This window comes from Tetrao urogallus, assembly GCF_951394365.1.
Source record: "Tetrao urogallus genome assembly, chromosome: 27".
NCBI classification, from domain to species: Eukaryota; Metazoa; Chordata; class Aves; order Galliformes; family Phasianidae; genus Tetrao; species Tetrao urogallus.
In genome coordinates, this window is record NC_136840.1 from 1,822,496 (window position 1) to 1,849,888 (window position 27,393).

General features: G+C 40.1%; 1 protein-coding gene across 1 annotated transcript; it reads left to right on the forward strand.

The window, feature by feature from the left end:
• Window positions 1-330: 330 nt before the first annotated feature.
• KAT6A (lysine acetyltransferase 6A) lies at window positions 331-27,393 on the forward strand (the record flags this gene model as incomplete). Its single annotated transcript, XM_079547355.1, has 16 exons — window positions 331-933; window positions 12,263-12,371; window positions 12,841-12,956; window positions 13,202-13,283; window positions 13,949-14,084; window positions 14,743-15,056; window positions 15,991-16,109; window positions 16,296-16,411; window positions 17,735-17,876; window positions 18,277-18,438; window positions 18,595-18,688; window positions 19,400-19,631; window positions 20,582-20,786; window positions 20,983-21,672; window positions 22,250-22,568; window positions 24,806-27,393. The coding sequence occupies 16 exons, from the start codon at window positions 331-333 to the stop codon at window positions 27,391-27,393; spliced, it is 6,027 nt and encodes a 2,008-aa protein (XP_079403481.1).

Sequence of the window (27,393 nt, forward strand, 5' to 3'; positions counted from 1 at the left end):
GGTGTAATGTTACAGTGCTTCTAATTGCGAGCGTGCAGACCAAAAGCTGAGGTGAGCTGCATTGAAATCTTTATATCTTTGTGGAAAACCTTTGTGAAGCTGTTACTGGATGTATTGGAAAGAATAAGGAAATTTCTAATTGTTTTGCTTTCTTCTCCCCAGTGAGACGACACTTAATGTTTGAGAAAGGAGAAGTAATTCAGGACAGAAAACGTGTATGCTATGGTTAGCTGTTTCCCATCATCCGAGAATCTGTTTTCCCAGTGTGTGAAACTTGTTCAGCATCAGGATAAAGGATAACGACTCTATGGATATACAGAAGTCTTCACCATGGTAAAACTCGCCAACCCCCTGTATACGGAGTGGATTCTGGAGGCAATCAAAAAGGTAAAGAAGCAAAAACAGCGTCCTTCAGAAGAGAGGATATGCAATGCAGTGTCTTCATCACATGGCTTGGATCGCAAAACTGTGCTGGAACAGTTAGAGTTGAGCGTTAAAGATGGAACTATTTTAAAAGTCTCCAACAAGGGTCTCAACTCCTATAAAGATCCTGATAATCCTGGGAGAATAGCACTTCCGAAGCCTCGGAACCATGGGAAGTTGGATGGTAAGCCAAATGTGGACTGGAATAAACTCATCAAACGGGCAATTGAGGGCTTGGGTGAGTCTGGTGGCTCATCCTTGAAGAACATCGAGCGTTTTCTGAAAGGTCAGAAAGATGTGTCTGCATTATTTGGAGGTAGTGCTGCCTCCGTTTTTCACCAGCAACTACGATTAGCTGTCAAACGTGCAGTTGGCCATGGCAGGCTCCTTAAAGACGGACCTCTGTACCAGCTCAACACTAAAGCAACCACTAATGCTGATGGGAAGGAGAGTTTTGAGTCTCTTTCCTGTCTGCCTCCGGTGTGTCTCCTTCCTCATGAAAAGGATAAGGTAAGACCCAATTTACGTAGGTTTTTTTGTGTCCTTGGTGAAACGTTTCATTACGCAGTTGCAGTTTGAGGTCAATTTGTTTAACTTGCATCTGGTAAAATAGAAATGGCAAATGTACTTTAAGGATCCTCTGTTAGTATTTCTGAGCGTGACCAGAGAAACTTGAATAGAAATGATGATTTGTGCATTGGACCTGGAATCTGCAAATGAAGAACTGTGGGGAAATTACCTCTTATGTGCTCAATTCTGCTGTATGGAAACATGACAGGCTTACCACGTGGTTACAGTAGCAAAACTTAGGCAAGCGAGCCTCCTCATTTTCAGTTGCTTTAAGATAGGGTAGATTGGTAATGCAAACTCGAGATGATCTAATTTTTGTGTTTTAATTTGACTGCCAGTTTAAAAGCTTATCTGAATACAGATAACAAGGCAAAGTACTGGTGAGCCAAATATTGTCATAGAGGCTTTAAGCATTCACAGTGAAGAATTCAGCTTCTGTCTTCGTATAGCTTTGTTGTTAAATATGAAGAGAAGGTACGTAGGTGATAGCAGTTGAAAGGAGGAGTGAAATCAGAGGATGTGGAGAGCAAAGGAAGTGCTGTAATGAGCAATCATGAGCTACTACTCTTTTGTGTGCCTTCTACCCATCCTTGAATGTAGCTCATTATATAAACCAAAGCACTTTTCTGTTGTTTTCTCCTATTTTCATGTTTCCTTTTTCCCCTTTCTTCCATCCTTTTGTGTGCCTGAGGTCTTTGACTGAGGAGTCAAACCTCAAGATCGAGTTGTTAGATTGAAACTGATACCCAGGCAGTGTCTTTCCTATCATTTTTATGCTGCTGTGGAAGCAGAGTAAGACTGAAGTCTTTGTTTATTCAACATCCATTTGCCACTAATCATATCTATATATTACTCATCTCCAGGAGTTTTACAACTTGAAAATTATTTATCCACAATATATATGTATTTTTGATGGATTTTTTTGTTGTTGTTGTTGACCAGCGAGGAGGTTTTTGAGTATTCTGCTCACAGTTTCCACTCTGCAGGGACAGGGAGTGTTTATGATCTCTTAGGATTTGAAGACTTAAAACTACGGTAGGAATCTTCTTCCTAAGAAATCTGCGCAGCTGCTTTAATACCAGTAAAGATTCTGTGAAATTTTAATTGTGGGAGTTCTGGTGTGGATGAAGACCTTGATGGAGTTGTGTTGTAGGCTGGTGGAATGTAATAATATGCTGAAACTCCCAGTAGCTTTTTCAAGTTCTCCGTCCAGATTTGTGTCCTACGTACTTCTCCAACTCTGTCTGTAATGAAATCAGTAAAGAAAACTGATGATAAACAAACCTGGTACATGTGGGAGCTGGGCTGAGAGTGGGACATACCTGCCGTGCATGTTACTGTTAGCTATGTGTGTTTCACAGCCTAATTAGTCATCTGTCAAAACCCAGCACCAGTGTGAGATTCTTTCAGATGAAGTGTTCCCTGTTTTTGTCACAGAACAGAATATATCAGATTGGTCATTGATAGTATGGGCTACCGTAAATACTGAATTTCTTTTGAGGTTTGTGTTCAGGCTGACATTATTCTACTTATTTCTTCTCTACCCGCTCAAGTCTGAGGAGCTTGAACACAACATGGATGGTTATTGGGTTTAGAAGGTCTTACTGTAAGCTTTTGAACATTAGCTGCAGTAGAAATATTGCAGAGGGTTTCCTTGCTAAATTCTGACTTATTTTTTGGTCTTTTATATTAAGATTCCACGTTTCTACTCTTCCTGTGCCATCTCCATGCAGTGTAACTCATACTGAGTTTCATGCTAGTTTCTTGAGTAATTTTGAAGATATTATATGAAAACATCTGTGGAAATTCTGTCAGCATTAACTGACGTGTCAGAGGAAGCCAAAAGATCATTCCTGTTCTACAGGATTTTGAACACATTTTTTTTCTTTCTGCAGATGTTGTGATAATCTTCCTCCCTTCTACTGTCTTGCTGCATCTCCACCAGTTAGGTGTGTGCAAATGCATGCTGAGGTGTAGTAGTTTTCTTGCTGAGTGCTTGAGAGTGGTGAGGTTTTGTTTGCTTTCTTTAGGGGAATCATTCAGCACAGCTTTTTCAGAAATCTCACTGCCACGTTTCTTTAGTTTGGTTCTTGAAATGGTTTTGGCAATAAGACAAACAAACCTGTGACTCTTCAGCCTTTAACATCCTCTTGAGAGCTCCTTATGTATTCATGTCCAAACTTAGGATTCTTAAGGTGTCGTAGTTCTGTGTTTCGTTTAGAAATACGTTTTCTACTCAGCTGCAAGTGCTTACCTGCCTGTGTTTGACCACAGTGTCACTTTGTTTAGATGCCTGAAAGTGAATATTCAGTTATGTGTATTGGCCTGTGTGAAAGTTGACATTTAAACTTTTCAAATAAAATTAATATAAAATGGTGCCATAGAAGTTTGTTTCGTAAATATTACTTACTGTTTTTTCCACCATCTCTCTTCCTCAACTTATGCAAATACATCACAGAATTCAGGGCAGAAATTACTAGCAAGTTATCATGGTTCATCAGGTAGCAGTGATGCTTTGATATCTCTAGCCTGAAGACACAACTTGGATGAAAACAAGGAAATAGAACAAAGCCTGCTGATGAGTAGAGTTCAGTGCAGAAACTGGCTTATCTGTTAGTGACAGTGGCTGATTAAAAAAATATAATAATTGTCTTTGAGTGAACTTCACTTTAAGAAGTAACATCTTTTTCTTTCAGTATCCAGTACTTTAGGAGGTAGAATGGGAATTGCACTTCATAGTATCATAGTATTTCTCTGACTGTAACTGAGTTTGGCATTGATAGTGTGGTAAGTAATAGACTGGGAAGATCCACAGTGCTTCCCCCCATAAAGGAAAATAAGAAGATAGGAAAGGGAATGGCAAATCGTTGCAATATCTAGGTGTAAAGGAAAGAGAAGACTGCTGAATTGCTGCTGCTTGCCTGACTATCAGGCAGACACCACCTCCAGAATATGTGAGGAAGTGTAGATGGCAGGCCTCTCGTACTGGGTTAGTCAAAGAGGTGATAAGCATGGAGCAAAGAACATTCTACACTGAGACAGTTATCCATCAGTGGCTTTTCTTCCCACATCCGTAGGGAGAGAACAATACAAGCTACATTCTAAAGAACACAATCCCAAAGTTACAGTGCAGTTTCCAGTTGCGCTGTGAAACTGCTTTTTGTGTCATTTAAAACTAGATAGGGATGTAGTAGATGTAAATACCTAAATATTGTCCTGCAGTGCAGCCAAGAGCAAAACAAGACATTCAGAAAGCCTTCCCTGGAAAACAAAAAAGTGAGGAGTATCCCTGTAGCTGGAATAGAAGAAATAATTCCAGTGGGTTCCTTGTGCTGGTATTTCATATGTTCTTATGGCATGTCTGTTTCTCAGCTGTGTGTACCTATTGGTACAGATAGGAGCTGCTATAAATGCAGCATCCTGTAGGCTTTCCCTATAGCAAATAATAGGTCTAAATCCCTCTGTTACATCGTGGTGTTTACCAGTGAAGCCAAACATCTTGTATCTTTTCAGAAAGTTTCTCTGCTTAAAGGGCACCGTGGTTGTTTTGGAGGAATTAAGCACACAATTGTTGCACTTAGGTTGTGTCTGCCTTAAGTAAATACCTGTTAATTCCATATCTTAAAGCAAAGAGCTTTCCCAGTACTGATAAGGAACTTGTTTCTGCATTGGTCTGTTCTGGGTGGAGTACAAAAAGGATCTGCAACTGGAGCACTGTCATTCCATTTTGAGAGCTCACCCCTGTTCTCCACAGGTGCTCTTCAAGCTTTGGTTACCAGCTGGAGGAGGATTAGGATTCTCTCCCTTCCAGCTGGCTCCTTGGAAGAGAGGTTGTAGTTCTGTCTGAATAATTGTGGTTGATAACAGATGGTCTCCATCTGTACTCTGTAACTCTGGAAACTCAAGTGCTGAAAAAATTACCTTGAAATTGATTTGCTTGATTAGTGAACAGGTGAAGTAGCTCATAATAATAAAGCAGATGTAAGCGTGTCAGAAATGTTACTGTCATTAACAACTGTAAGTGGACGCTCTGAAATAATGCCTTTAGGATGAAATGATGCATGGTGATACAAGAATTTGGAGAATTGGTGACTTAAGCAAAGGCTTGTGACTGTGGGAAGACATGAGATGTTGTGATGGAGTGATACTACTGAGGAGTACTACTGAGGAGAAGGTGTTTGTAATGGCACACACCTTCAGAAGAGGGTTAATACAGAGTATCTGTCTAAAAAGGATGAGATTAGGGCAGTGCATTGGCTGAATCCCTGTCGGTAGTTCTTTCTGTCGTGGTGATTGTTAACAGAAGTGGAAAGATGCATCTCTGAAGTTTGGCTATTAAAGGAATCTTATATACTGCAGAGTCATAAAGCGTGGACAGGCAGGGTGGATGGATGATGGAGAACGTTGCTAAATGAATGACAGCTTGACTCCAGAGTCAGCTGCGTTATGTAAGAAGGGAGGAAACAACAGGGAGAAAGAAAATAATCTGCTGTCATTCTGCCCTTTGCCTAGTTTCCCAGCAATTTTATCTTATGTCAAAGCGATGGTAGAATAAAACAGTTAAAAAAAGTATAAAGATGAAATGAAGTAACGTCAGTTTCATCAAAAGATGGTTTCCATGTTCTTACAGTAAGTACAAACATGCAATCAGCAGAAAATCTGCTAAATAAATCCTATGTGTGACAGACTGCTGAGTCCTTTGAACTCTGTCCTGCGTGGAGCAGGTGGGTAAGTATGTTTTATTCCTGCCTGCTCCTTTGAGAGTTGCAAGCTAAACTTTCTGAGTCGTGTCAGTCTTCATTCTACCTGTTTAGATTTTTTGTTTATTTGTTTTCCTTTATTTGTGAGGTGTATCTGCCTTAGCTTCTCTAGACTCAACAATCTCCCTGACTGTAGAATGCCTTTTCTTGCAGCAAGTAAAACTGCATTATGCACTGAATGAGAAATCATAGCTTTTTTTCGTTATTTGAGAGTCTGACAGCCTTTCCATTCTTGCTGCTCTTGTGCTGTACTGGATTTTTAGTGAGATTAAAAAGAAAGGACAGAGAAGGGTGTCCAAAAACAGTCTTTGTGCGTAGCACCCCAAATCCCATTGATAATCTATTTGCTTGTTTAGTGTTGAAGACAAATTAAGTACTCTGTGGACTTGTATGAATGATGAATTACAGGTTTAAAGTACTGAGTTTTCCAGGTATGATTCTATGAAGACCTATGAATCACCCAAACTTACTAATTATTGTCAATGCCTACATCAGTTGCCTGTGTTAAAAAATGGGTTAGAACAAATTATTTCTCTTGCTACTCAGCTAAATACCTGAAAATGCTGAATTCTGTGGGTCAAGAGCCTGGAGTTTCTTAAATCTTACTGTGATGAATATGGTAAAACATTGAGCAGTGGATTTTTGTGTTGAATAATTACATGCAGAGTGTTGGGCTTTGTTTTGTTTTGTCGGTTTGTCCGTCTGGTGTTCGAGGCCCTACAGCTTCAAAAGGAAAGGGTAGAATTCAGTCCTGTAGTTCCACTTGTGTGGTTATCCTGAGTGAACTACAGATTGCAGCCCTCTGTCAGGTGTTTTTAATGTGCTCTGAGTTCTCATTCACAGCTCTGTTTCATACTTTTCCTGCAAGCACATTTATGTAGGCTACTGCACTGTGTCAGATGTTCCTATCTGCTTGTATTACTTCTCTAATTGAACTGCTTTTCCTGCCTTCAGGGATGCAGCTGATGTTGAAGGAAAGCAGGGTGTAGTATCTAAAGATGTAATTATTTATTGGATGCACATAAATCAGGTGTTCACAGAGGTCTCTTCCCTAAAATAGTTGCTTGTTAGAAATCAAAGTCATTTCTGAAATTCCTTATTTTCTGTGGAAAAACAAAAGATCATGGAATGCAAGTTAAAAGTTAGGGACAAAGGATATAAGGGAGCTTCTAAGATAAAGCTTTGAGTAAAGAGAAATGCAGTAACTCGAGCTGCCAGGCTCCTGAGTCGGATGGTCAGCTGCAGTGAGTGCCTTTGGGCTGCAAATGGGGAAATTTGGAGCTCTCTCCATAGGTTGTTCTCTTCCCCCCTGCCCAGTGACCCTGCAGGCAGGAAGTCTTGTGATGTGATTCTGGCAAACGAATCGCACATCGATTTAATCCTGTGAGAGGAGATTTATTGTTGGTTCTGGGAATTTTATTTAATGATGTCGTGTCTAAATATTTCAAGCTAACATTTTGTGAAGTTCTTCTCGCAGCAAGGCACTTACTTTAGTTTGAGTGCCAGCCTCAAATCCTCAATGATTTTGTTCCCATAGATTTATGGATGCCATAATCACCGCATAGAATTCATCTGTATATACTGCACTATCCAAACTGCTAACCTCCACGTTACTCTTGCACCAGCATTTCAGATGTTCTTTCTGTAACAGTGCAAGAAAACATTTGATTTGAATGTTCTCAATTTTTCTAATGATCCTCTTTTGTTTCTCTTATTAAGAGAGATGCATTTCATACTTTTCTTGTCTTTATTTTTTTCTCTCCTACGCTTATTTTGATGTTATCTCGTTTTAGGCTGTCTGTTCTTCCATTTAAATACGCTTCCCTAAGCAAGACTCAGCTAAGTGAGTTAGAGACAGAATGTCTCCACAGGCAAACACACGTGTGTTGTTGTAACAGACACACAAAAGGTTCTTATGGTTTGCTTAGATTTGTTTTCTTCAGCACAAAAATTACTTTAATAACATAATCTGGGAAATATTGTTTGGGGTTTGTTTTTTCCACTATGTACAGTAACATCAAAGCATTATCTGTAAAAGAGCTTTGGTAACCTGAAACCCAGCCCAAAGCAGCACCACACCAGTTACTGGGAAGAAAATTTATGCCAACCAAAACCAGGACAGAGACTAACAAAACCCCATTGCCTAGCATGAATTCTAAGAAGCCATCTGTCAGTGCTGCTAGGTAGTAACTTCTAGTTAGGATTCTATTATGCTGTAGTGACAGTGGTTCTGTCAGTACTGATGATGGTGGGTTGTTTCACTGCAGAACTGACAAACTAACATTCAGGATGTTTTTGCTGTTTAAAACAAAAATAAAAATAAAGAAGGGAGGTGAGGGGGGGGTGTGTGTGTGTGTTTCTTTCTTTTACTCTGGCTTTGACTTTGCACTGAAGTGATGCCAACAACAGACACAACTACAAGCAGATGTGTGATGATGGAGCAAACGCAGTGCTGATATTTAGTGAGTCTCTGGTGGTACTGAAATGTTTGCAGAAGGGAGTGTGTTCAGGTTATTGACAATTACCACTGACAACATGGGCTGCAGCTTGCTATGAAGGCTTATCTGTCCATTTTGAGTAGCTTCCTAACTCATTTTTCCTGATTTAAGAAGACAAAAGCAGATGGATTGGCCCAAACTGATTTTTTTGGATTTATTTATTTCTTCTCCCCCTTAGGTACTTTTTTGAAGTCTCTTAAAGGGAGAGGGTATGGTTTGTGTAGAGCATGTTTGGTTTGTAGACATCCTTTGTATAGTAACAACCTGTGCTTAGAGGCTGGCAGCCTGTAAGATGCTGTCAGTCTCATTTATTCTGGCTTCCTCCCTCACTGAGTCTGGTGACATCATGCAGATGGATGCTCTTGTGAGAAAAACAGCAGAAGGAGTTGAAAGTCTGCCAAAAATTTGCTGTATGAAACTGAGCTGGCTGCTTCCAGTCTTATTTTCATTCTTATTGTGTGCTTGCATTTTTCACTTGCCAGGATGTTCTTTGCTGAACAAACAGAGCAGCAGTGAGGTCTCTCCCAGCTTCAACATAATGCCCTTCACTGAGAAGCTTTAGAGCAGTAGCAGTCTTGTGTCTATTGAACATCGTTTCAATTTAATTAATTATTCTAAAATGTTTTGAGTTCTAATAGTACCTAATTCCCCCCCAAACTTGAACTCTTTGCTTTGTAACTCTTGTTAAATGTGTTTGCAGTTTGTCTTAGGTGGTAAAAGCAGGAAAACATCAAAATTGTGAAGGTTGGGCTTGGAAGAATTGGATCAAAGACTGGACAGTGATTACGTGTGGGCATGCAGATTTGAAGGACTGTGGGATAGCAGCTAGAAGAGTTGAAAAAGATTATTTTAGGCTTGTTGTCCTTGCAGGTGCCCTATAAAATTCTCTTTGACTAAATAAATTATTCTCAAACCTCCTGCAGAGGATACGTGAAATATTTGACTTCTTTCCCCCAAAATTGCGTGAATGTTGCAGCTTTGCTAGAAGGTTGCTTTCACAAACTATTAACACAGCTGTTGTTAAATGAGGCCAGCTGTGTTTGAGGAATTATTATTTTTTTTTTTTTTTTCTGTGAAATACTTTGTTCTTTATCCTCTTCCAGTCTGCAGAAAACTGCTTATATTCAAAGGGAAAAACTCAACTTGTGGAACAGCTAATGAAATCCACCCCAAAGTTTTGCCAGTCAATAAATTATAGAAAAATAAGATATGGGGAAAAACCATGACAGGTAGGATTATTCATGTGTCTCTCTCTCTATAGATATTTTTTGTAAGGAATATGCAGCTATTAAGGTCATGTCAGCATTTCCTCACAACCTCACTCACCCAGCTGGAAAGCACAAACAATCATTTGAAAACATTATCTAAACTGGAACAATTCAGATGTGAACTGGTAGTACAGGCAATTCTTAATAACTTACATGCAAGTCTGCAGACCACAGTAGGGCTGTTTTTTTAATCCAGGAGCAAAGTATTTTGTATTACAGCTAGTGCACGTGTTCTAGCAGTCTCCTTGATGCAGTGTTGAGTGGCAATCTGGAAGTATCATGAAGGTTTGCTGCTTGATCATTTGAACGACCTTTATTTTGACCTTTAATTTGTCAAATTAGGTTTTCTTCTGGCTGTTGTTAAACTTTGCTCTAGCCATATGAGGTTTGTATAGGTGCTGTTGGATTTGGTGCTGGTGTTGGATTTGGTGCTGGTGTTGGTATAGGTGGTGTTGGATTTGGTGCTGGTGTTGGTATAGGTGGTGCTGGTGTTGGTGCTGGTGTTGGTATAGGTGGTGCTGGTGTTGGTGCTGGTGTTGGTATAGGTGGTGCTGGTGTTGGTGCTGGTGTTGGTATAGGTGGTGCTGGTGTTGGTGCTGGTGTTGGTATAGGTGGTGCTGGTGTTGGTGCTGGTGTTGGTATAGGTGGTGCTGGTGTTGGTGCTGGTGTTGGTATAGGTGGTGCTGGTGTTGGTGCTGGTGTTGGTGCTGGTGTTGGTGCTGGTGGTGTTGGATGTGGTGCTGGTTCTGGTATAGGTGGTGCTGGTGTTGGTGCTGGTTCTGGTATAGGTGGTGTTGGATGTGGTGCTGGTTCTGGTATAGGTGGTGTTGGATTTGGTGCTGGTGTTGGTATAGGTGGTGTTGGATTTGGTGCTGGTGTTGGTATAGGTGGTGCTGGTGTTGGTGCTGGTGTTGGTATAGGTGGTGTTGGATATGGTGCTGGTTCTGGTATAGGTGGTGTTGGATGTGGTGCTGGTGCTGGTATAGGTGGTGTTGGATTTTGGTGTTGGATCACTTGCAGTGTGAGTAAAAGTGAACTAAGACACTGATTAACAGTATCAAGTCATTTGCAAACACAAGCACGGGGTAACTGAGACACATCTGTGTTAAAAGATGATGAAGGACCCCTAAGCAGGGGTTTTGGCCCATGTTTCTGGGATAACTATGGCTGGAGAATCCTTTCCTGGCTTTCTGTGGCCGTGAAGATGCTGTCTTTTCCTCACCCACTTGCAGACTCTGCTCTGCATAACTACCTGCAGTTGTTTGATTTTTCTCTTTCTCAGCAGAAACTGTGATCTCTCTACGAACTAAACCTATGAATATGTTTCAGGTTGAAAGAGTTTGTCAGATGATTTCATTATAATATAATGTAAACACCTTCTGTGACTTACCAAAGGCTAGGATAAACACCGGTATTCAGGGCGTGGGGTGCTAGGCTTTCATTTCCGAGTAGTCATTCCTTGCTGTGCGGCCTTGATCTGACAGTGAATTTATTCAGGTTGCTTCCACCTAGTGGCTGTTGTAAGGTGCATACCTCAGCCTGGGAGAATGCTGGATCTGTAGCAATGTCAGGATACAGCTTGAAACTTCCCCTTTCTGTGTGAATGGGAGCAATACGTAACGAGCTGATTCTGCAGGAAGCCATTCTGGATGTAGCTTTTGCTGTAATCTGTAACGTGATACAGCTGTGCAATTTATGTGCCTGGAAATGTGCCATCAAACGTGCCACTTTTTTTCATGTTTCCATTGTTTTAACAAACATTTGTTTTTCTAACAAATGTTTTTATTCTGTATGCTTGCACAAGTCAAAATTGGACTTGTATCTTTGCTCTTAAAACTGTAACTGACAGACTTTTCTTGGAAAATGCAGAATTGGATTAGGCAGAAATTCCCAATCCAACACTTAATGTTACTGGAGGTAAGGCTGTACTTTCCCTCTCATTAGTTGATCAAGTATCTGTAATTTAAACCAATCAGTTGACTGTGCTCATTACTTGAGGAAGCGGTTCATAACATAGCTGTTACAGTCCTGTGGCATAAAAACTTTACAAATTAGAAGTATTGCTGACTAGTTAATACCTAGCTGTGATTTTGCAAGTGTTGTTCCTTCTCTTAAATATCTTTTTCTCTTAGGGAATGTTTAAATGACATGACCAGAATGGACAAACCTTTTTGTGTGCTGCTTCTGAGTGCTAAATAGGACACTTGCATAATTTCTTGTGCAAGAATTTCCTTTTGTTTTCACTTTTCATACATATGTTGATCGTGTTGTGGTAGTTGTTGTTGTTCCATAAGATATATTTTATTTCAGTTAACGTATCACAAACGCTTCTGGGACGATGGCTCTCTGGATACATGATGGGAATTTCTAACATTACTCTGTTCTGGGATCATATGTGTGTCACCTCGTAGCTCATTCATTTGGTGACAAATTAAGACATCAACATGCTCTAGTTTCCTTTCTCTTACATATTAATTTGCTGCTCTTATTTTTCCAAGTTTCCTCTAGTCTTGGAATTCCATTCTCTTTTGCCTTTGTGCCTGGGATTATTTCTGCTGTCTTTGGTACTCTAATTTTTCTTTGGGTTACAGTGCTAATGCAGTATTTACCGTGAGGTGAGAAGCAACACAGTGTGCAGTACATTCTATTTACATGTGATATAAATGCCTGCATGATTAGTTGTACTATGTAATTTGCTGCTTTGATATACTCAGTGACTTTGTTGTCTGTTTTTCACACACAGCCGGTTGCTGAACCAATTCCAATCTGCAGTTTCTGCCTTGGTACAAAAGAGCAAAATCGGGAGAAGAAACCTGAAGAGCTCATCTCTTGTGCTGACTGTGGCAACAGTGGTAGGTGACCACTTCCAATGCTGCTGGTAATAACCCAGTCACCTGAGACAGAAGAGTTTAGTGCAGTGACTGACACTGATCCATACGTACTGGGATTATGCATGTGTGACATGGTATCATTAGCTGAACTGAATCTCTTGGTTCTGGGAGGAAGCACTTAAATTAACCATACACACAAGCAGTTCAGTTACTCCCTGGAAGTTTCTTGAAAATCTAGTAATGATGGCTAGCGTAACTCAAGTTGTGAAAAAATATCTTGGTGTGCTTTTGAACATGGCCCTGCCATTTACTTTCTAGGGTGCTGTGTATGAGTGGATAAGGGTAGAGGCATCTAAAAACAGGAGTATCTGGATAATCACATTTCTTCATGGAAATACGTGATTAACAAAGTGAACTCTCTGTGAGCTATCTGTGATCATTAGCAGCAGTAGGGTGGTTTTACTGGTATCATGCTCTCCATTTCCTGCAGGTCATCCTTCCTGTTTGAAGTTCTCACCAGAGCTGACAGTTCGAGTGAAAGCCTTGCGATGGCAATGTATTGAGTGCAAAACCTGCAGTTCCTGTCGAGATCAGGGCAAAAATGCTGTGAGTACAGTGGAGTATGGACTGATGTAGTGTGACATCAGCCTTGTGAATGTTCTGTTAAAATATAACATAAAACAGTTCTGGAGTTAAATATTTGCAGCTTTTGTTTTATAGTCTTCCTGACACCTGTCAAATGCATTGTCAGTAGTTTGAGAGCTATGTGTGCATTCTCCCAGATGGTGACAAATTTTAATGGAGGGATTTATGCACATTAAAGAGAGATTAACTGTGTCTGTCTTCAACAGGATAACATGCTATTTTGTGACTCGTGTGACCGTGGCTTTCACATGGAGTGCTGTGATCCCCCTCTTACCAGGATGCCAAAAGGTGAGAAGTTTGTGATGAAAGGCATAATTTAATGTGGTGTAAGAAGGGATCAGTGGTTAGAAAGTGCTTCCACACACTTTATTCTCTTAGTTACTTTTAACCTGCTCTTTACATTATTGCTTTTCAGGTATTTAAAAGAAGTCTTCAAGAACTGAGATATAATAGAATTGATCCATGCAGATTAAAGCGGTCAGCTTTGATTTGAGCGAATAGCTTTGTATGTAAGAAAGAGGTTGGCTTGTACGTATTTGAAACAATATTTGTTTGGACAGTAGGTGTCAGAGAACAGGTCACCTGTGGAAGGTTCTTCTTGATAATTGAAAAAAAAAATAATCCTATAGAAGATGATTGGAATTAGTTTGTTGGTGATCAGAGGGTGTGATAACGCTACTTTTTTACATTTTTCTGACAATATGCTACCTGTTAAAGAGGCTTTGCAAATGGGTGTGAGAAATACATCATGGTGGGGTATGAGGGAGTGGGAATTAACCAAATATGAATTTAGATTCCTGGTTTATGCATTACTTTTCTTGCATACGTATCTGTGGGGAGCACCTTTGATCCGATTCTTACGTTTTCTTTTGGAAAGCCTGGGGCCTTTAGTTCTGCCTTTCTTCAATGTAGATATTCCTTGCGTTCAGCAGTGGACACTGTGTGTTTTATAGGTATGTGGATATGTCAGATATGTCGGCCACGTAAGAAAGGAAGAAAACTTTTACACAAGAAGGCAGCACAGATAAAACGACGCTATGCTAATCCAATAGGACGTCCCAAAAACAGGTTAAAGAATCAAAATGCAACGTAAGTTTCTCTATGAAAAGGAACGAGGTGTGTGATTCTGTAGGACAGTGAGCATTTCTCAAGTGTCGTGTCTACTTTCTGTGAGATTTTTTTTTTTTAATGAAGAATTTTTCATTCTTTAATACAAAATTTCTGAAGAGCTCTGTAAAAGAATGAAGTAATCTGAGTGATCTAGATCAGTAATCTCAGAGTGAAATAAATCTCTTTATTTGTGCCTTGATTTTTTTTTTTTATTATTATTCTTTCTAATGGCTCCCATTTTCTTACAAGCTGTTCCTTATAGTCACTGATTTATTCTGCTGTTTGTGTCAGATCTGTTATTCTGAATGGCTGCTTCTTCTGATAGAATAGGTTTGCTTTGCGTTGTTTCTGATGCTTAGAGAAACATAAATTGGAAAATGTAAATTGAAACTTTCTGTATATTCGTTCTGTCTCCTGTCTTTTGTAATTTCATTTATTGAATTTAATGACTATCTGTTATTTATACTCAAAACTAATTGCTCATACTGTTCAGCGTGCAGAACCGAGGTGCTTAGAATTAGTTCACATTTAACTTCTGTGTGATACATAAATAAATAGGGAAGATACTAATCCACTCTGTAAGCAAAACCAAACCACTTTACTGGCTCTTACCATACGTTTCCCTTTGTTTCTTTAGATCAAAAGGACCCTTCAGCAAAGTTCGAACTGGCCCTGGTCGGGGTCGGAAGCGTAAGATAACTCTGTCCAGCCAGTCAGCATCATCAGAAGGAGGATACCTGGAGCAGACAGATATGTTGGACTACTGCAGAGAAGGCAGTGCTACCTTGAAGTTTAACAAAAAAACCAAAGGGCTTATAGATGGCCTTACTAAATTCTTCACTCCCTCCCCTGATGGACGAAAAGCTCGAGGGGAAGTGGTAGACTATTCTCAGCAGTATAGGATCAGGAAAAAGGGTACCAGAAAATCTAGCACTTCAGAGTGGCCCGCAGGTAAAGATTTTTCACTCTGCCAATGCAGGTATTTTGTACTCGAGGAAAATGTTCACAAAGGTTAGGATGCTGAAGTGATGAGGCTGGAAAGTTACTCAAATGCAGCTATCTTTGGTGCATTGTAACAGCTGGAAAAGGGAAGAGGAGACCTTTGCCACTTTATGATGGCAAGATGTGATTAGGGACTAAATGATTACCATCAGATAAAATGTCCTTTTGATAATGAAGAGCTGGCTGATAACCCAAACAAATTTGGTAAATAATGTCATGTTTGAAAGAAATAACGTAGGGTGTAACTAATGCAATGAAGAGCAGCATGTAGAAGTATAAAATGGGAAACAGATAATGAAAACATGCCTGAAAGATTTTTTTTCTGATTAGGCTTGCATGCAAATGTTTCTTAACTTTTCCTCCCATAGAGGAGCTTGCTTCATGTAATGTTTGTCTTCCTGTTGGAGAGAATCCCTTCCTTGAACATGGTTCTACTTTGCTTGTTTGTTTTTTTTTATTCTGTTTGCTGGGGTTGCTGGTTTGGGGGTTTGTTTGTTGTTTTTTGTTTGCTTGGTTGGTTTTGGGAGGATTGCTTGGGTGGTAAGCATCCTGATTTTAGTTGTAGCAAATACAGCATTTAAATAATAATGATCCTTCTTTGTGAGAGGAGCAGTGGTAAGCCATTTATCCACAATGGTCTCGTTAGTTCCATGATGGCATTTGAAACATGAAATCCTAAGTGATGAGTTTTGGTTGAATATCTGACATTCCTTCTCACGTGGTCAGAAATCCAGAAATGGTTTTTCCTTTGTGGTCCCAAATCTGAGTAGAAAATCTTATTATGAAACTCAATGAAGTGACTGAATGCAGATTGAGGGTGCTTCATGCTGCACTGAAAAGCTTTGTAAATACAGATATGGCAATTCTTTCTTTTTATTTACAGACAATCAGGATGGCTGGGATGGAAAGCAGGAAAATGAAGAGCGCTTTTTTGGAAGCCAGGATGTCTTAACTGAAAAAGATATGGAGTTGTTTAGAGATATTCAGGAGCAAGCACTGCAGGTAAAGTTACTTTTTCAGCATTTGGTGCAAAGTACCTTAATTGTAAAAGAGGTAAAATTATACTGAGGAATATGGAGTTCAAATAAGACAGCTTGCATTGAAGCTGTGTAAGTGTTGTAATTTATTTTAGCTTAGAAATCTTTTGCTTGGAAAATCACAAAATCCTTTTTTTTCCTTCTTGCATAGAAAGTAGGGGTGACTGGACCTCCTGATCCACAAGTTCGATGCCCCTCTGTCATCGAATTTGGCAAGTATGAAATTCAGACCTGGTACTCTTCCCCATATCCACAAGAATATTCGAGGTATGACTGAACATTCTTCTTCCTTCTGCTTCAGTGTTTATGGGAAAGCTGTATTCCAGCAAGATTCTGTGTAGGGCAGAGGAAAAGTACACATAATACAGATACTTCCCATGTTAGTTGGTCGTTGTCTTAATGTTTTTTTAGACAAAGTCAGAAAGGCTGTAAACTCTCTAACAACCTGTTAGTACTGTGAGCCATAGGAGTGTACAAATCACATGGATTCTCAAAGGTTTGACTTACTGCCCTGCAGAAGAGCAGCCTCAGCTACATGATAGAGCATCTTGATTGTGACTGCAGTAGTTCTTTACGCCTGATGTATTGTGATATGATAAAATTGTTGAGGTAATAAGATGTTAACTGCTTATTAAATGAGCTCGTTAGAGAGGGCTGTATGCTCTTCAGGCCTTGAAAGAGAAAAATAAGTTGAAATTTAATATGAATCACTTTTGATGTATTATTTTTACGCTGTTTGGTGTTCAGTACATCTGAACTGTAAGTGTTTCAAGTTTTGGTGTCTCAGGTGTTGTTGCTGTGATGTTATGATGTTCTTTTGATGAATAACTTTGCAAGCTTGTCTTAACAGTAAATTCTCCCAACATAAAGTTGGGACATAAAGGATAACTTCCAAGGGCCATAGCTAGAGAGAGAAAATGAAAGAAAACTCATTATTCTATCATTTCTACCACAGAATGTGTGGTCTGTCATCAGGAGTTATTCTAGCTTTGCTAAAGGCATTGGGAGTAACAGAGAAGAGTAGATCTGCCCAAGCTAGTGTATTTAAATGGAATTAAATCACAGTAATATCAGGATGCTTGCATTCAAATTGTTTGTGTCAATATAATCTGAAAAATGATGTTAAAAAACCTTGCTGACATTGTAACCCATTTCCCAGGAATGTGTACCACTGCTTCTTCCACGGGCAGAAGTGGAAGAACAAGAGCTATTTATGTCATCCATCATAGCATCTCTAGTGCAAAACTGTTATTTGCTGTTACTTATCTAGAATTTTAATTGGTGCATTTATTTCTTCTGACATAATAATGTAAAAGTAATTAGGTAGGATATTAAGTACTTCTTTTTTTAATATGTATTTGGTGTAGAATAAGTAAATGCTGTGACTTCAAGCACGGTAAGGGTGTTTGTTTTGTGGTTTGTTTTTTTTTGGTATGAGTTGTGCACAAAAGTTTTCTCTATCATAGAGTCATAGAACTGTGATTATATATACAGGTTTTGCTTTCATCAAGTTTTTTATCTTCAGGAGTGAGGAATTTTATATGAAAGTCTTTTTCTTCAGTCTTTGATTTTCTTTACCTTTGCTTATAGGCTACCCAAGCTGTACCTTTGTGAATTCTGTCTAAAGTATATGAAAAGCAGAACTATTCTCCAACAGCATATGAAAAAATGTGGCTGGTTCCATCCTCCAGCCAATGAAATTTATAGAAAAAACAATATTTCAGTCTTTGAGGTAAGTTAAGAAATTGAGCCTCTCACTCTTATCTCTAAAGCAGAGTTTTTAGTACCCTGTAGTGTGATAAGTGTTCTGTAGCCCTCAAAATCTTCATTTTGTTAAACACTCACATGCGAAGAGTGAAGAGGTACAGGCCAGCAGCAGTTGCTGACCTTTTTTTAATGGATAAGCAGTCTGTAATAAGAGAAAAGAATTTTAAGATCTCTTTTAAGTGACTGAATCTAATAGACTTGGCCAGGGCCCTTATGCTGTGCAATTTGAAATCTCATGAGATTCTACCTGTGGCACTGAAGCTTTCATTTTGTGTCAGGTGTTTCAAATGTGTGGGGGTACCCAGATGAAGCATTTCCTTGTATGCCAGCAGATGGAGTGACCTAACTGTTCCTCACTTTTGTAGGTTGATGGCAATGTCAGCACTATCTACTGCCAGAATTTGTGCTTGTTAGCCAAACTCTTCCTGGACCATAAGACTCTTTATTATGATGTGGAACCATTTCTTTTCTACGTGCTGACACAGAATGATGTCAAGGGTTGTCACCTTGTTGGTTACTTTTCCAAGGCAAGTATTTTAATACTTCAGACTTGGAAGAAGCCTTGTAGCTATCTCAGCTTTCATTAAAAGTAATAATGAAGTTGTGTATCAGAACACCATCTGGTATTTATATCTGCTCTATTCTTTTTAAAATGTGCTACCTTTTTTCTTTTATCTCACCAGGAAAAACACTGCCAACAGAAATACAATGTTTCCTGTATCATGATTCTTCCGCAGTACCAGCGTAAGGGCTATGGCAGGTTCCTCATTGATTTCAGTAAGGAATTTTCCTTTGTTTTGCTTTTTAACTCTTCTTTCCTTTCACATTTTAAATAGAAGCTTATGTCAGGAAGAGGATATTTATCTATTTTCAATTTTAAAAAAAAAATCTCAGGAGAGGAATACCGAAGTTCACAGTCATCTGAACTTAACTCGCTTTCTTCATTGAAAGGCTTAAATTCTGAAGAAAAAAATGATATTTTTTCCTATCTCATGTCCTGTGTAAGCAGCTTATGGTGGAAACTACAGGCACATGTCAGTACAGAGTTTTTGCAGAAGCTTACCTTGTGTATGTAGTTATTTATTCTGAAAGCAAACTGTAAAACTGCAGTCTGTTGAAACTTGAGCAGCTTGATTAATTGAATGTAGTCATAGTTATAATTTAGCTTTAAGAGCAACAAAAACTGGTTTTGAGGAGTGGATGTTTATTAATGTTCTCACATTCTTACAGAAATCCACATGTTCACTGGAAAGCTTGCTGCTCTAACTCTACCTCTCGTTTTGCTGACATAGACCTCTGTGTGGATGTGCCAATGGTCGAGTTAATATCTTGAGGAAAAATGTTTCTTATCTCATTATAGTGGAATAGTTTTAGAATTAAAAAAATCCTTGTGTGTATAATCTGTTGTTCTCCTGAAAGTACTGCTGAAACCAAGCAACTCAGTGAATTGTTTTGAGAAATCAGTGCTTTTTTCTTGCTCTTCCTTAGGCTATCTGCTTTCAAAACGTGAGGGCCAAGCAGGGTCACCAGAGAAGCCCCTGTCAGACCTGGGGCGGCTCTCATACATGGCTTATTGGAAAAGCGTAATATTGGAGTGCCTTTATCATCAGCATGACAAGCAGTTAAGCATCAAGAAATTGAGTAAGCTGACTGGAATCTGCCCTCAAGATATCACTTCCACTCTGCATCACCTCCGAATGCTTGACTTCCGTAGTGATCAGTGAGTACAATTCTGTTGTGTTTCCAGATAGGCTCGTATGTATTTGAAGGAAGTTAAATAGTGTCTGGAGGCAAATTACGTCTAATAAGCTTAATTTTATTTAAAAGTTAGTTGTCCACATATTGTCTGTTGAGATCTATGGTGCTTTCTTGTGATGGAAGAATTGTTCAATGCCAAAGCTGCTCCACATTACTATCTGTGGAGCTCTGCAGCTGTGAAACTTCCAAGTTATCTGCATCTTTGAAAGAAAGCAAGCTGGCCTGTTGGCCATTTTCTCTTGAAGTCCTTCTGAGTAATCAGTATCCTCTGGAATGGAGCAAAAGAGGATCTCTAGAGGGAAGTATGTTTTATTTTCCTGACACTGAGTAGTCGTTTCCCCCTTTTCACTGTTCATCCAAAGTGTCATTAACTTGTTTAGATAATGGGCTAGATCACTCTGTTTGGATATAGAAGAGAGGTAGTTTGTTTGGCCAATGGAGTGTACCAGTCAAATGAAATTCTGGTAATTACTCTTAATACAGACAGTTGCTGTTTTGGAAGTGGTATAATGTTCAGTCTTAGTTTGTGTTAAACTTACTTTAGAGCACTTTTATGACACTTTCTACTTTGATACAAAAATAATTAGTGATGTTACTCCCAGACAGCTGAACAAAATCCACACTGGTAGTGAAATTTAACTTTTTAAAGTAGCCTTTTTTTTTTTTTTTGGTCTCATTTTGCCTTTTAGCCAAATAGCTTGCCCTCTGCCAATTTAACACATGATAAAAGTGTTGCTGTCCATCTGAATGTTACTCATGTAGGGATAATGGCTTCGCCATTAACAAGAAGTGGAAAGAATTTAAGAATTTAACTCTGAAGTTACTCACATTGAGATTACATTGATTGAAAGTACCTTATTTTATCCCTGTATATTGTGTAGCCTGTTGTTAATGACTATCATTACTGTTTAGATTTGTCATCATTCGTCGGGAGAAGCTTATCCAAGAACATATGGCAAAGCTTAGAAACAATGTGCGACCAATAGATGTGGATGCAGAGTGTCTGCGTTGGACACCTGTCATAGTTTCCAACTCTGTTGTCTCTGAGGATGAGGAAGAGGAGACAGAGGATGGGGAAAATGAAGAGCAACAACACGATAAAGATTCAGAGTCCAGTGTAAGAGTGAATCTGTTACTTCTGTGTAGTAGGGGGAAGGAGTGGCTGTGGGTGCTGTGACAACCTTGTACAGGTCAACTCAATTGTTCTCAGATTCTGTAAGGTTGTCCTTGTTACAGTTCAGCAATTTCTTGTTCAAAAGCTTCCACTGCGTCACATAGAAAGAATGAAATCTATCTGTTTTTATTTATATTAGATGGTAAAATCTGTGTCATGGGAGAAGAAAGAACAAGAACCCTACTCACCAACCAAGAATGAAAAAAAGCCAGATGTCATTGCTCCCGTCAATTCCACGCGGCCAAACAAGCACATTTTTTCACTGGACAGCCTTCCAGCAAACAGTCAGACATCACGAAGAGGTCGATGGAACCGCAAGGGCAAAAAACTTCGAGAACCCTTTTGTGAGAAGGAACCAGCGTTGCCCACGGAGGACAAAATAGCCATTCCCAGCGAACGGTGCAGCGAATGCGAGGAGAAATCAGTAAGTTCGCGAGGCCGGTGCAGTGAATGTGAGGAAAAGTCATCAGCCTTGCAGGAAAGGTGTGAATGTGAAGAGAAGTCTCCAACCCCAAGAGGCCACTATGCTGAAGATGAGGAAAAATCTGTGGTTTCCCAAGCGCAGTATGGCAAAAATGAAAAATCTGCAGTTCCCCATCAGCATTACAGTGAAGGTGTGGAAAGGTGGAGAGGACAGCTGAAAAAGAACACGGAGCCACTGAAGAATAGGTTCCCAGAGGACTGTGAAAGATTACCCCACTGCTACAGCGATAGTGATAGGACACTTCTGAGGTGTTTTAGTGAGAGCAGCGAAGAGGAAGATGATGACCCCGTGAGTCCCCGGTCAAGCTCTCCACCTGTTCTTACCAAACCAACATTAAAACGAAAGGTCTGTGCTTTATTTCTTGTTGCCTTTGACTGTATTATGCAGCCTATTATGTCACAGAATCACAGAATTGTAGGGGTTGGAAGGGACCTCCAGAGATCATCGAGTCCAACCCCAATGTCAATATGCTGGTGTTGTTTTGAGGGTCAGTGCAGTTCATGAGGTAGGTGTTAAATGTACAGGTAGCATCTGCTCAGTATTCTAGAACTCTGGAGAGTGCTGTTCCCTTACTGTTAGGGGTCTTTTTTGTTGGTTTAGAGGTAATTTTTTCCCCATTTTTTCCTTGTGCTTTTGATGTTTTCTGGCTTGGTTGTTGAAGTTTTATTCAGTCAAAAAAAAAATAGATATGCTCCTACTTTTAAAAGAAGCTTTCAAAATACAAATACTATCTAAACAGCTAAAATCACAGCGTGAAGTCTTTGAAGTGATTAACCATAGAGAGGTCAGTGCAGTCGACACGAATAAGAAAATCCTCATGGGATGCTACATTAAGAAGTAAAACTCAGCTGTTCATGTGTTTTGTTTTAAGTGTGTTGTTTCTGCAGTCAATAAAACCTCTTCTCCCACCATCTTCTCTCAGAAACCAATTCTTCATCGGAAGAGGAGAGTACGTAAGCGTAAGCACCACAACAGCAGTGTTGTTACTGAAACAATCTCGGAGACCACAGAAGTGCTGGATGAACCATTTGAGGACTCAGATGCTGAACGACCAATGCCCCGATTAGAGCCTACGTTTGAAATTGAGGAGGAGGAAGAGGAAGAAGAGGACGAGGAAGATGAGGAGAATGAACTTTTGTCCAGTGGATACTTTCAGCACTTAGCCCCACAAGACACCCTCAGGAACAGACCCTCTTCTAAGAGGAAGTCCAAAGATGAGGAGGAGTCTGATGACAATAATGGTATGTTTGGTGGTAAGCTTCAAAAGTCTGGTTCAAAAGCCTTGTTCCGTGTTCTTAATTGCCCCTCTTCAGGTATCTGTGCATATTAAGATCCTCCTGAGCCTTCTGCAGTCCCTGTTCTCTCAGACTTTCCTTACAGGAGAGATGCTCCCATCTTAGTCGTTTTTGTAGCTGTTTGCTGGGCTCTCTCCAGTGTGTCCATATCTTTCATATATAAGGGAGACCAGAACAGGACACATTTAATATTAAATTACTCTATAGAAAGCCCACCATCATAAAATCATTTACTTTTTTATTTCTCCTTAATGTTGTTAAATCAAGGACAGTACAGTACAGATAAAAGTGCAGGATTTTAATAAAGAGCTAGTAAAAGTTGATCTCCTGTAGTGAATAGGAAGTGAAGAAGAGAAATAGATTCTATGCTTTTCTAAAGACATGGATTCTATTTATTTATTTACTTATTTGGAAAGTTTTGAATGTTAATGCTTTAACAAATACTATGAAAGCAGCATTTTCTTCTTCCTGTCTCATCTCATCTGGCAGATCCTTTCTTTTCTTTATTCACATTCAAAATATTTTTTGATGGATGACTTCAAGGTGCTGTTAAACTTTGAACTCAATGCTTGAGCTCATTTATCATACTCAGAATTTTTTTTCTAGTATGCTTCTGGTGTGAGGTATTGAAGATAAATACCTGTCAGAATTTCTTTTATGTAGTTTTTAGTGGATATTTAACTTGGAGTAAACAGCTTCTTTGAAACTTTAAAAAAACAAAACAAAAAGTGGCTTACCATCGATTAATTTGTTTGTAAGCAGATTGAGTAACTTCTGGAGACACCGAACACTGTTCACATCCAGTTCACTGAATTGCAGGGTTAAAGTTGAACGAAGGGCAAGAGTAAGTCAGCTGACAAATTATTGGTGCTAAAGATGATTTTTTTATTACTAGGAACACATTTAGTGTTACCTTTTGAATTCTTGGCATAACTGGATTTACAACAGCTCTCTTTGGAAAGTGCCTAGAATGGAATTGAGTTGGACTTTCAGGTCTGCTTTGTTTACTATTTTATGGGTAAATATTAAAGAAACGGTGTTACAGCTGACAAGAAAAGAAAGGATTTGGCAAATGAAGTGAAGGACAACTTGGTGGCATGCATAGTGTGTGAGAAAGTATTTGAAGTTCATGTCTAGTAATCAAGTGAGTGTAGTAGTCTAGCTCAAAGATTTGGATGGTCTTTAAGTGTATGAATGGGGAAATCCCAAGTGGAGCAGAGACATCTTGTCATCTTTGTGAAGCTACGATTGCTGTCTTTACTTTTATTCACACTTGATAAGAGTATCAATAAATTGAAATATGTCAAAGAACAGTCGTGGGTTGATAAAGGCACTGAAACAAATTTGCTATTACGATAGATTGAAAGAATTCAGTCACCTTGGATTAATAAGCAGAGGCAAGAGCAACTTACTACTTTTGTTTTCCTATGTGAGAACTGTTAATTGCTAAGAATGATTCTCTGTCTGGCAGATAAAATAAAAACTAACACAAAAGCAGATGAAGAAGTGAGTGTCTGAAAACCAAAATTCAAATGACAAAGTGTGAATATTGGCTAGTGTCAGTGCAAGAGTTCTTCAGCAGTTGTAGGAAATGCCACTGACTATTGGAATGGACAGGTTCAAAACAGAATTACTAAGGGGGAGGCCTTACAGTGTTTGGTAAATTCATTAAACATCCATTTCTGGTAGTGTAGGCTGTGGAGCTATTATAGTACTTGGAAAGCTGCTGAAATGCAAAATAATATTTCATCAAATAAAAGTCAGATGAGAGAGAAATTTAGATTCCTTTTAAGCGTTTTCTTAAGATAAAAACAGCCGAGTTCAGTCATCTGTGTACTTCTGTAGGCATTCAGAAATGTAAGCCGTGACAAAGTAAAAATATTTCTGCAGCAGATGCACAAAATACAGATCTAAACAGAAACATGACTTTTATTGTAACGTAGCCTAGTGTTGAATTTGACTTGTTTATTAAAGGCTCAGATCTTTGACCATGCAACATCCTGAAAGCATTGCTCTTTGAAAATGCAGTATGCTTTGCAACTGATGAGCAGACCTTGAACTTTCTTGCTATCCTTCACAAAAATTGCTAAGCCAAATATCTAAGTTCCTCAGCATGGTAGAATGCTTGGGAAGGTTTCCATGAATGCTCGGCGTGAACAGCATTTTTCTATTTGTGTTTTTAGATACTCCAACTTTGAAACCATTATCTATGCTGAGAAAGTGTGAAGCAAATGATTCTTCGCTTGATCCAGATACTTCTACACCCATGAAAAAGAAGAAAGGATGGCCAAAAGGCAAAAGCCGAAAACCAGTGCATTGGAAGAAAAGGCCCGGTCGAAAACCAGGATTTAAACTGAACCGGGATAAAGTGCCACCATCAGTGCAGGGGGAGGGAATCGATGCAGTGATGGCTAATTCAAAAACAGGGCGTAAGTCCAAAATTTCAGATAAAGAGGAAAGTGTTGAGCAAAAAGAAGAGCTGCCTCTTAATGAGGAAAGGAAAGAGGAAGATGTGAATATGGAAGCAGAAGAGGTTGGAGAGGGAGAAGAGGAAGATGCAGCCAGCAGTGAAGTAAGAGCAGTTTCTCCAGTGGACAGCAGCAGTAGTCCAGTGCCAGAAGTTAAAGAACCTGAAATAGAAGAGGAGGTGGAGGAGAAACCACAAGTATTAGAAGAGCAAAGGCAATCAGAAGAAGAGCAGCAAGAGCTAGATGAACCTGAGCAGGACCATGAGGAAGATGATGAAATTGCAGTAGTGGCAAATCAAAACGAAGACCATGATGCTGATGATGAGGATGATGGTCATCTGGAGTCTGTGAAGAAGAAAGAATTGGAGGAACAGCCTGTAAGAGAAGGGGTGAAGGAGGAACCTGATGTTCAGGAATGTTTTTTAGAAACAAATATACCAAGCAGTAGAGAAGATGCAAAAGGAAAAGATGAAGCAGAGGCAGATTCTGAGGAAGAGCAGGCTTCCAATGAAACATCAGCAGGCTCAGAGCACGTCCCTGGGTCTGAAGATGATCGTGAAGAAGATCCAAGTAATAAAGAAGGTTTAATTGAATTAAAAGAGGAGGAAGAGATTCCTCATAGTGAACTAGATCTTGAAACTGTTCAAGCAGTGCAGTCCTTGACGCAGGAGGAAGGCAATGAACATGATGTAGCTTACCAGGACTGTGAAGAGACTCTTGCCGCTTGTCAAACTCTGCAGAGTTACACCCAAACTGAGGAGGATCCTCAGATATCAATGGTTGAAGATTGCCAGGCCTCAGAACACAACAGTCCAATATCCTCTGTTCAGTCCCACCCCAGCCAGTCTGTTCGTTCTGTCAGCAGCCCAAATGTGCCTGCTCTGGAGAGCAGTTACACCCAGATAAGCCCTGAACAAGGATCCCTGTCCGCACCCTCTATGCAGAACATGGAGACCAGCCCCATGATGGATGTGCCTTCAGTATCAGACCACTCTCAGCAGGTGGTGGATAGTGGCTTCAGTGACCTTGGCAGCATTGAGAGCACTACAGAGAATTATGAAAACCCGAGCAGCTATGACTCCACTATGGGAGGCAGCATTTGTGGAAATAACTCTTCTCAGAGCAGCTGTTCCTACGGGGGACTGTCTTCTTCCAGCAGCCTCACGCAGAACAGTTGTGTTGTCACTCAGCAAATGGCAAACATTGGCAGCAGTTGCAGCATGATGCAGCAAAGCACTGTCCAGCCTGCAGCAAACTGTAATATCAAGTCACCTCAGAGCTGTGTCATAGAAAGACCTCCAAGTAACCAGCAGCCAGCAGCGCAGCCACAACAGCAGCAGCCTCAGTCACAGCAGCCACAGCCTCCACCTCCACCCCAGCAGCAACCTCCACTGTCCCAGTGCAGTATGAACAACAGCTTCACCCCAGCACCTATGATCATGGAAATACCTGAGTCGGGAACCACTGGTAACATAAGTATCTATGAGAGGATTCCAGGGGATTTTGGGGCTGGGAGCTATTCACAACCATCGGCCACATTCAGTTTAGCCAAGTTGCAGCAGCTGACAAACACCATTATGGACCCTCATGCCATGCCTTATAGCCATTCTCCTGCTGTGACTTCCTATGCAACCAGTGTTTCTCTGTCCAACACAGGATTGGCTCAGCTAGCTCCCTCTCATCCGTTAGCAGGCACACCACAAGCACAAGCCACCATGACACCCCCACCAAACCTGGCATCCACTACCATGAACCTCACGTCGCCTCTGCTTCAGTGTAATATGTCTGCTACCAATATTAGCATTCCACACACACAGAGGTTGCAGGGGCAAATGCCGGTCAAGGGGCATATTTCCATTCGCTCTAAATCAGCACCCCTGCCCTCTGCAACTGCACACCAGCAGCAGCTCTATGGCCGCAGCCCACCTGCTGTTGCCATGCAGGCTGGCCCTCGTACGTTGGCTGTTCAGCGTGGTATGAACATGGGGGTCAACCTAATGCCAACCACCCCATACAATGTTAATTCCATGAATATGAACACCCTTAATGCCATGAACAGCTACAGAATGACACAACCCATGATGAACAGCAGTTACCATAGTAACCCTGCCTACATGAACCAGACAGCACAGTATCCTATGCAGATGCAGATGGGAATGATGGGGAGCCAGGCCTATACCCAGCAGCCTATGCAGCCAAATCCTCATGGAAATATGATGTACACTGGCCCCTCCCATCACAGCTACATGAATGCTGCTGGGGTGCCCAAGCAGTCTCTCAATGGACCGTACATGAGAAGATGA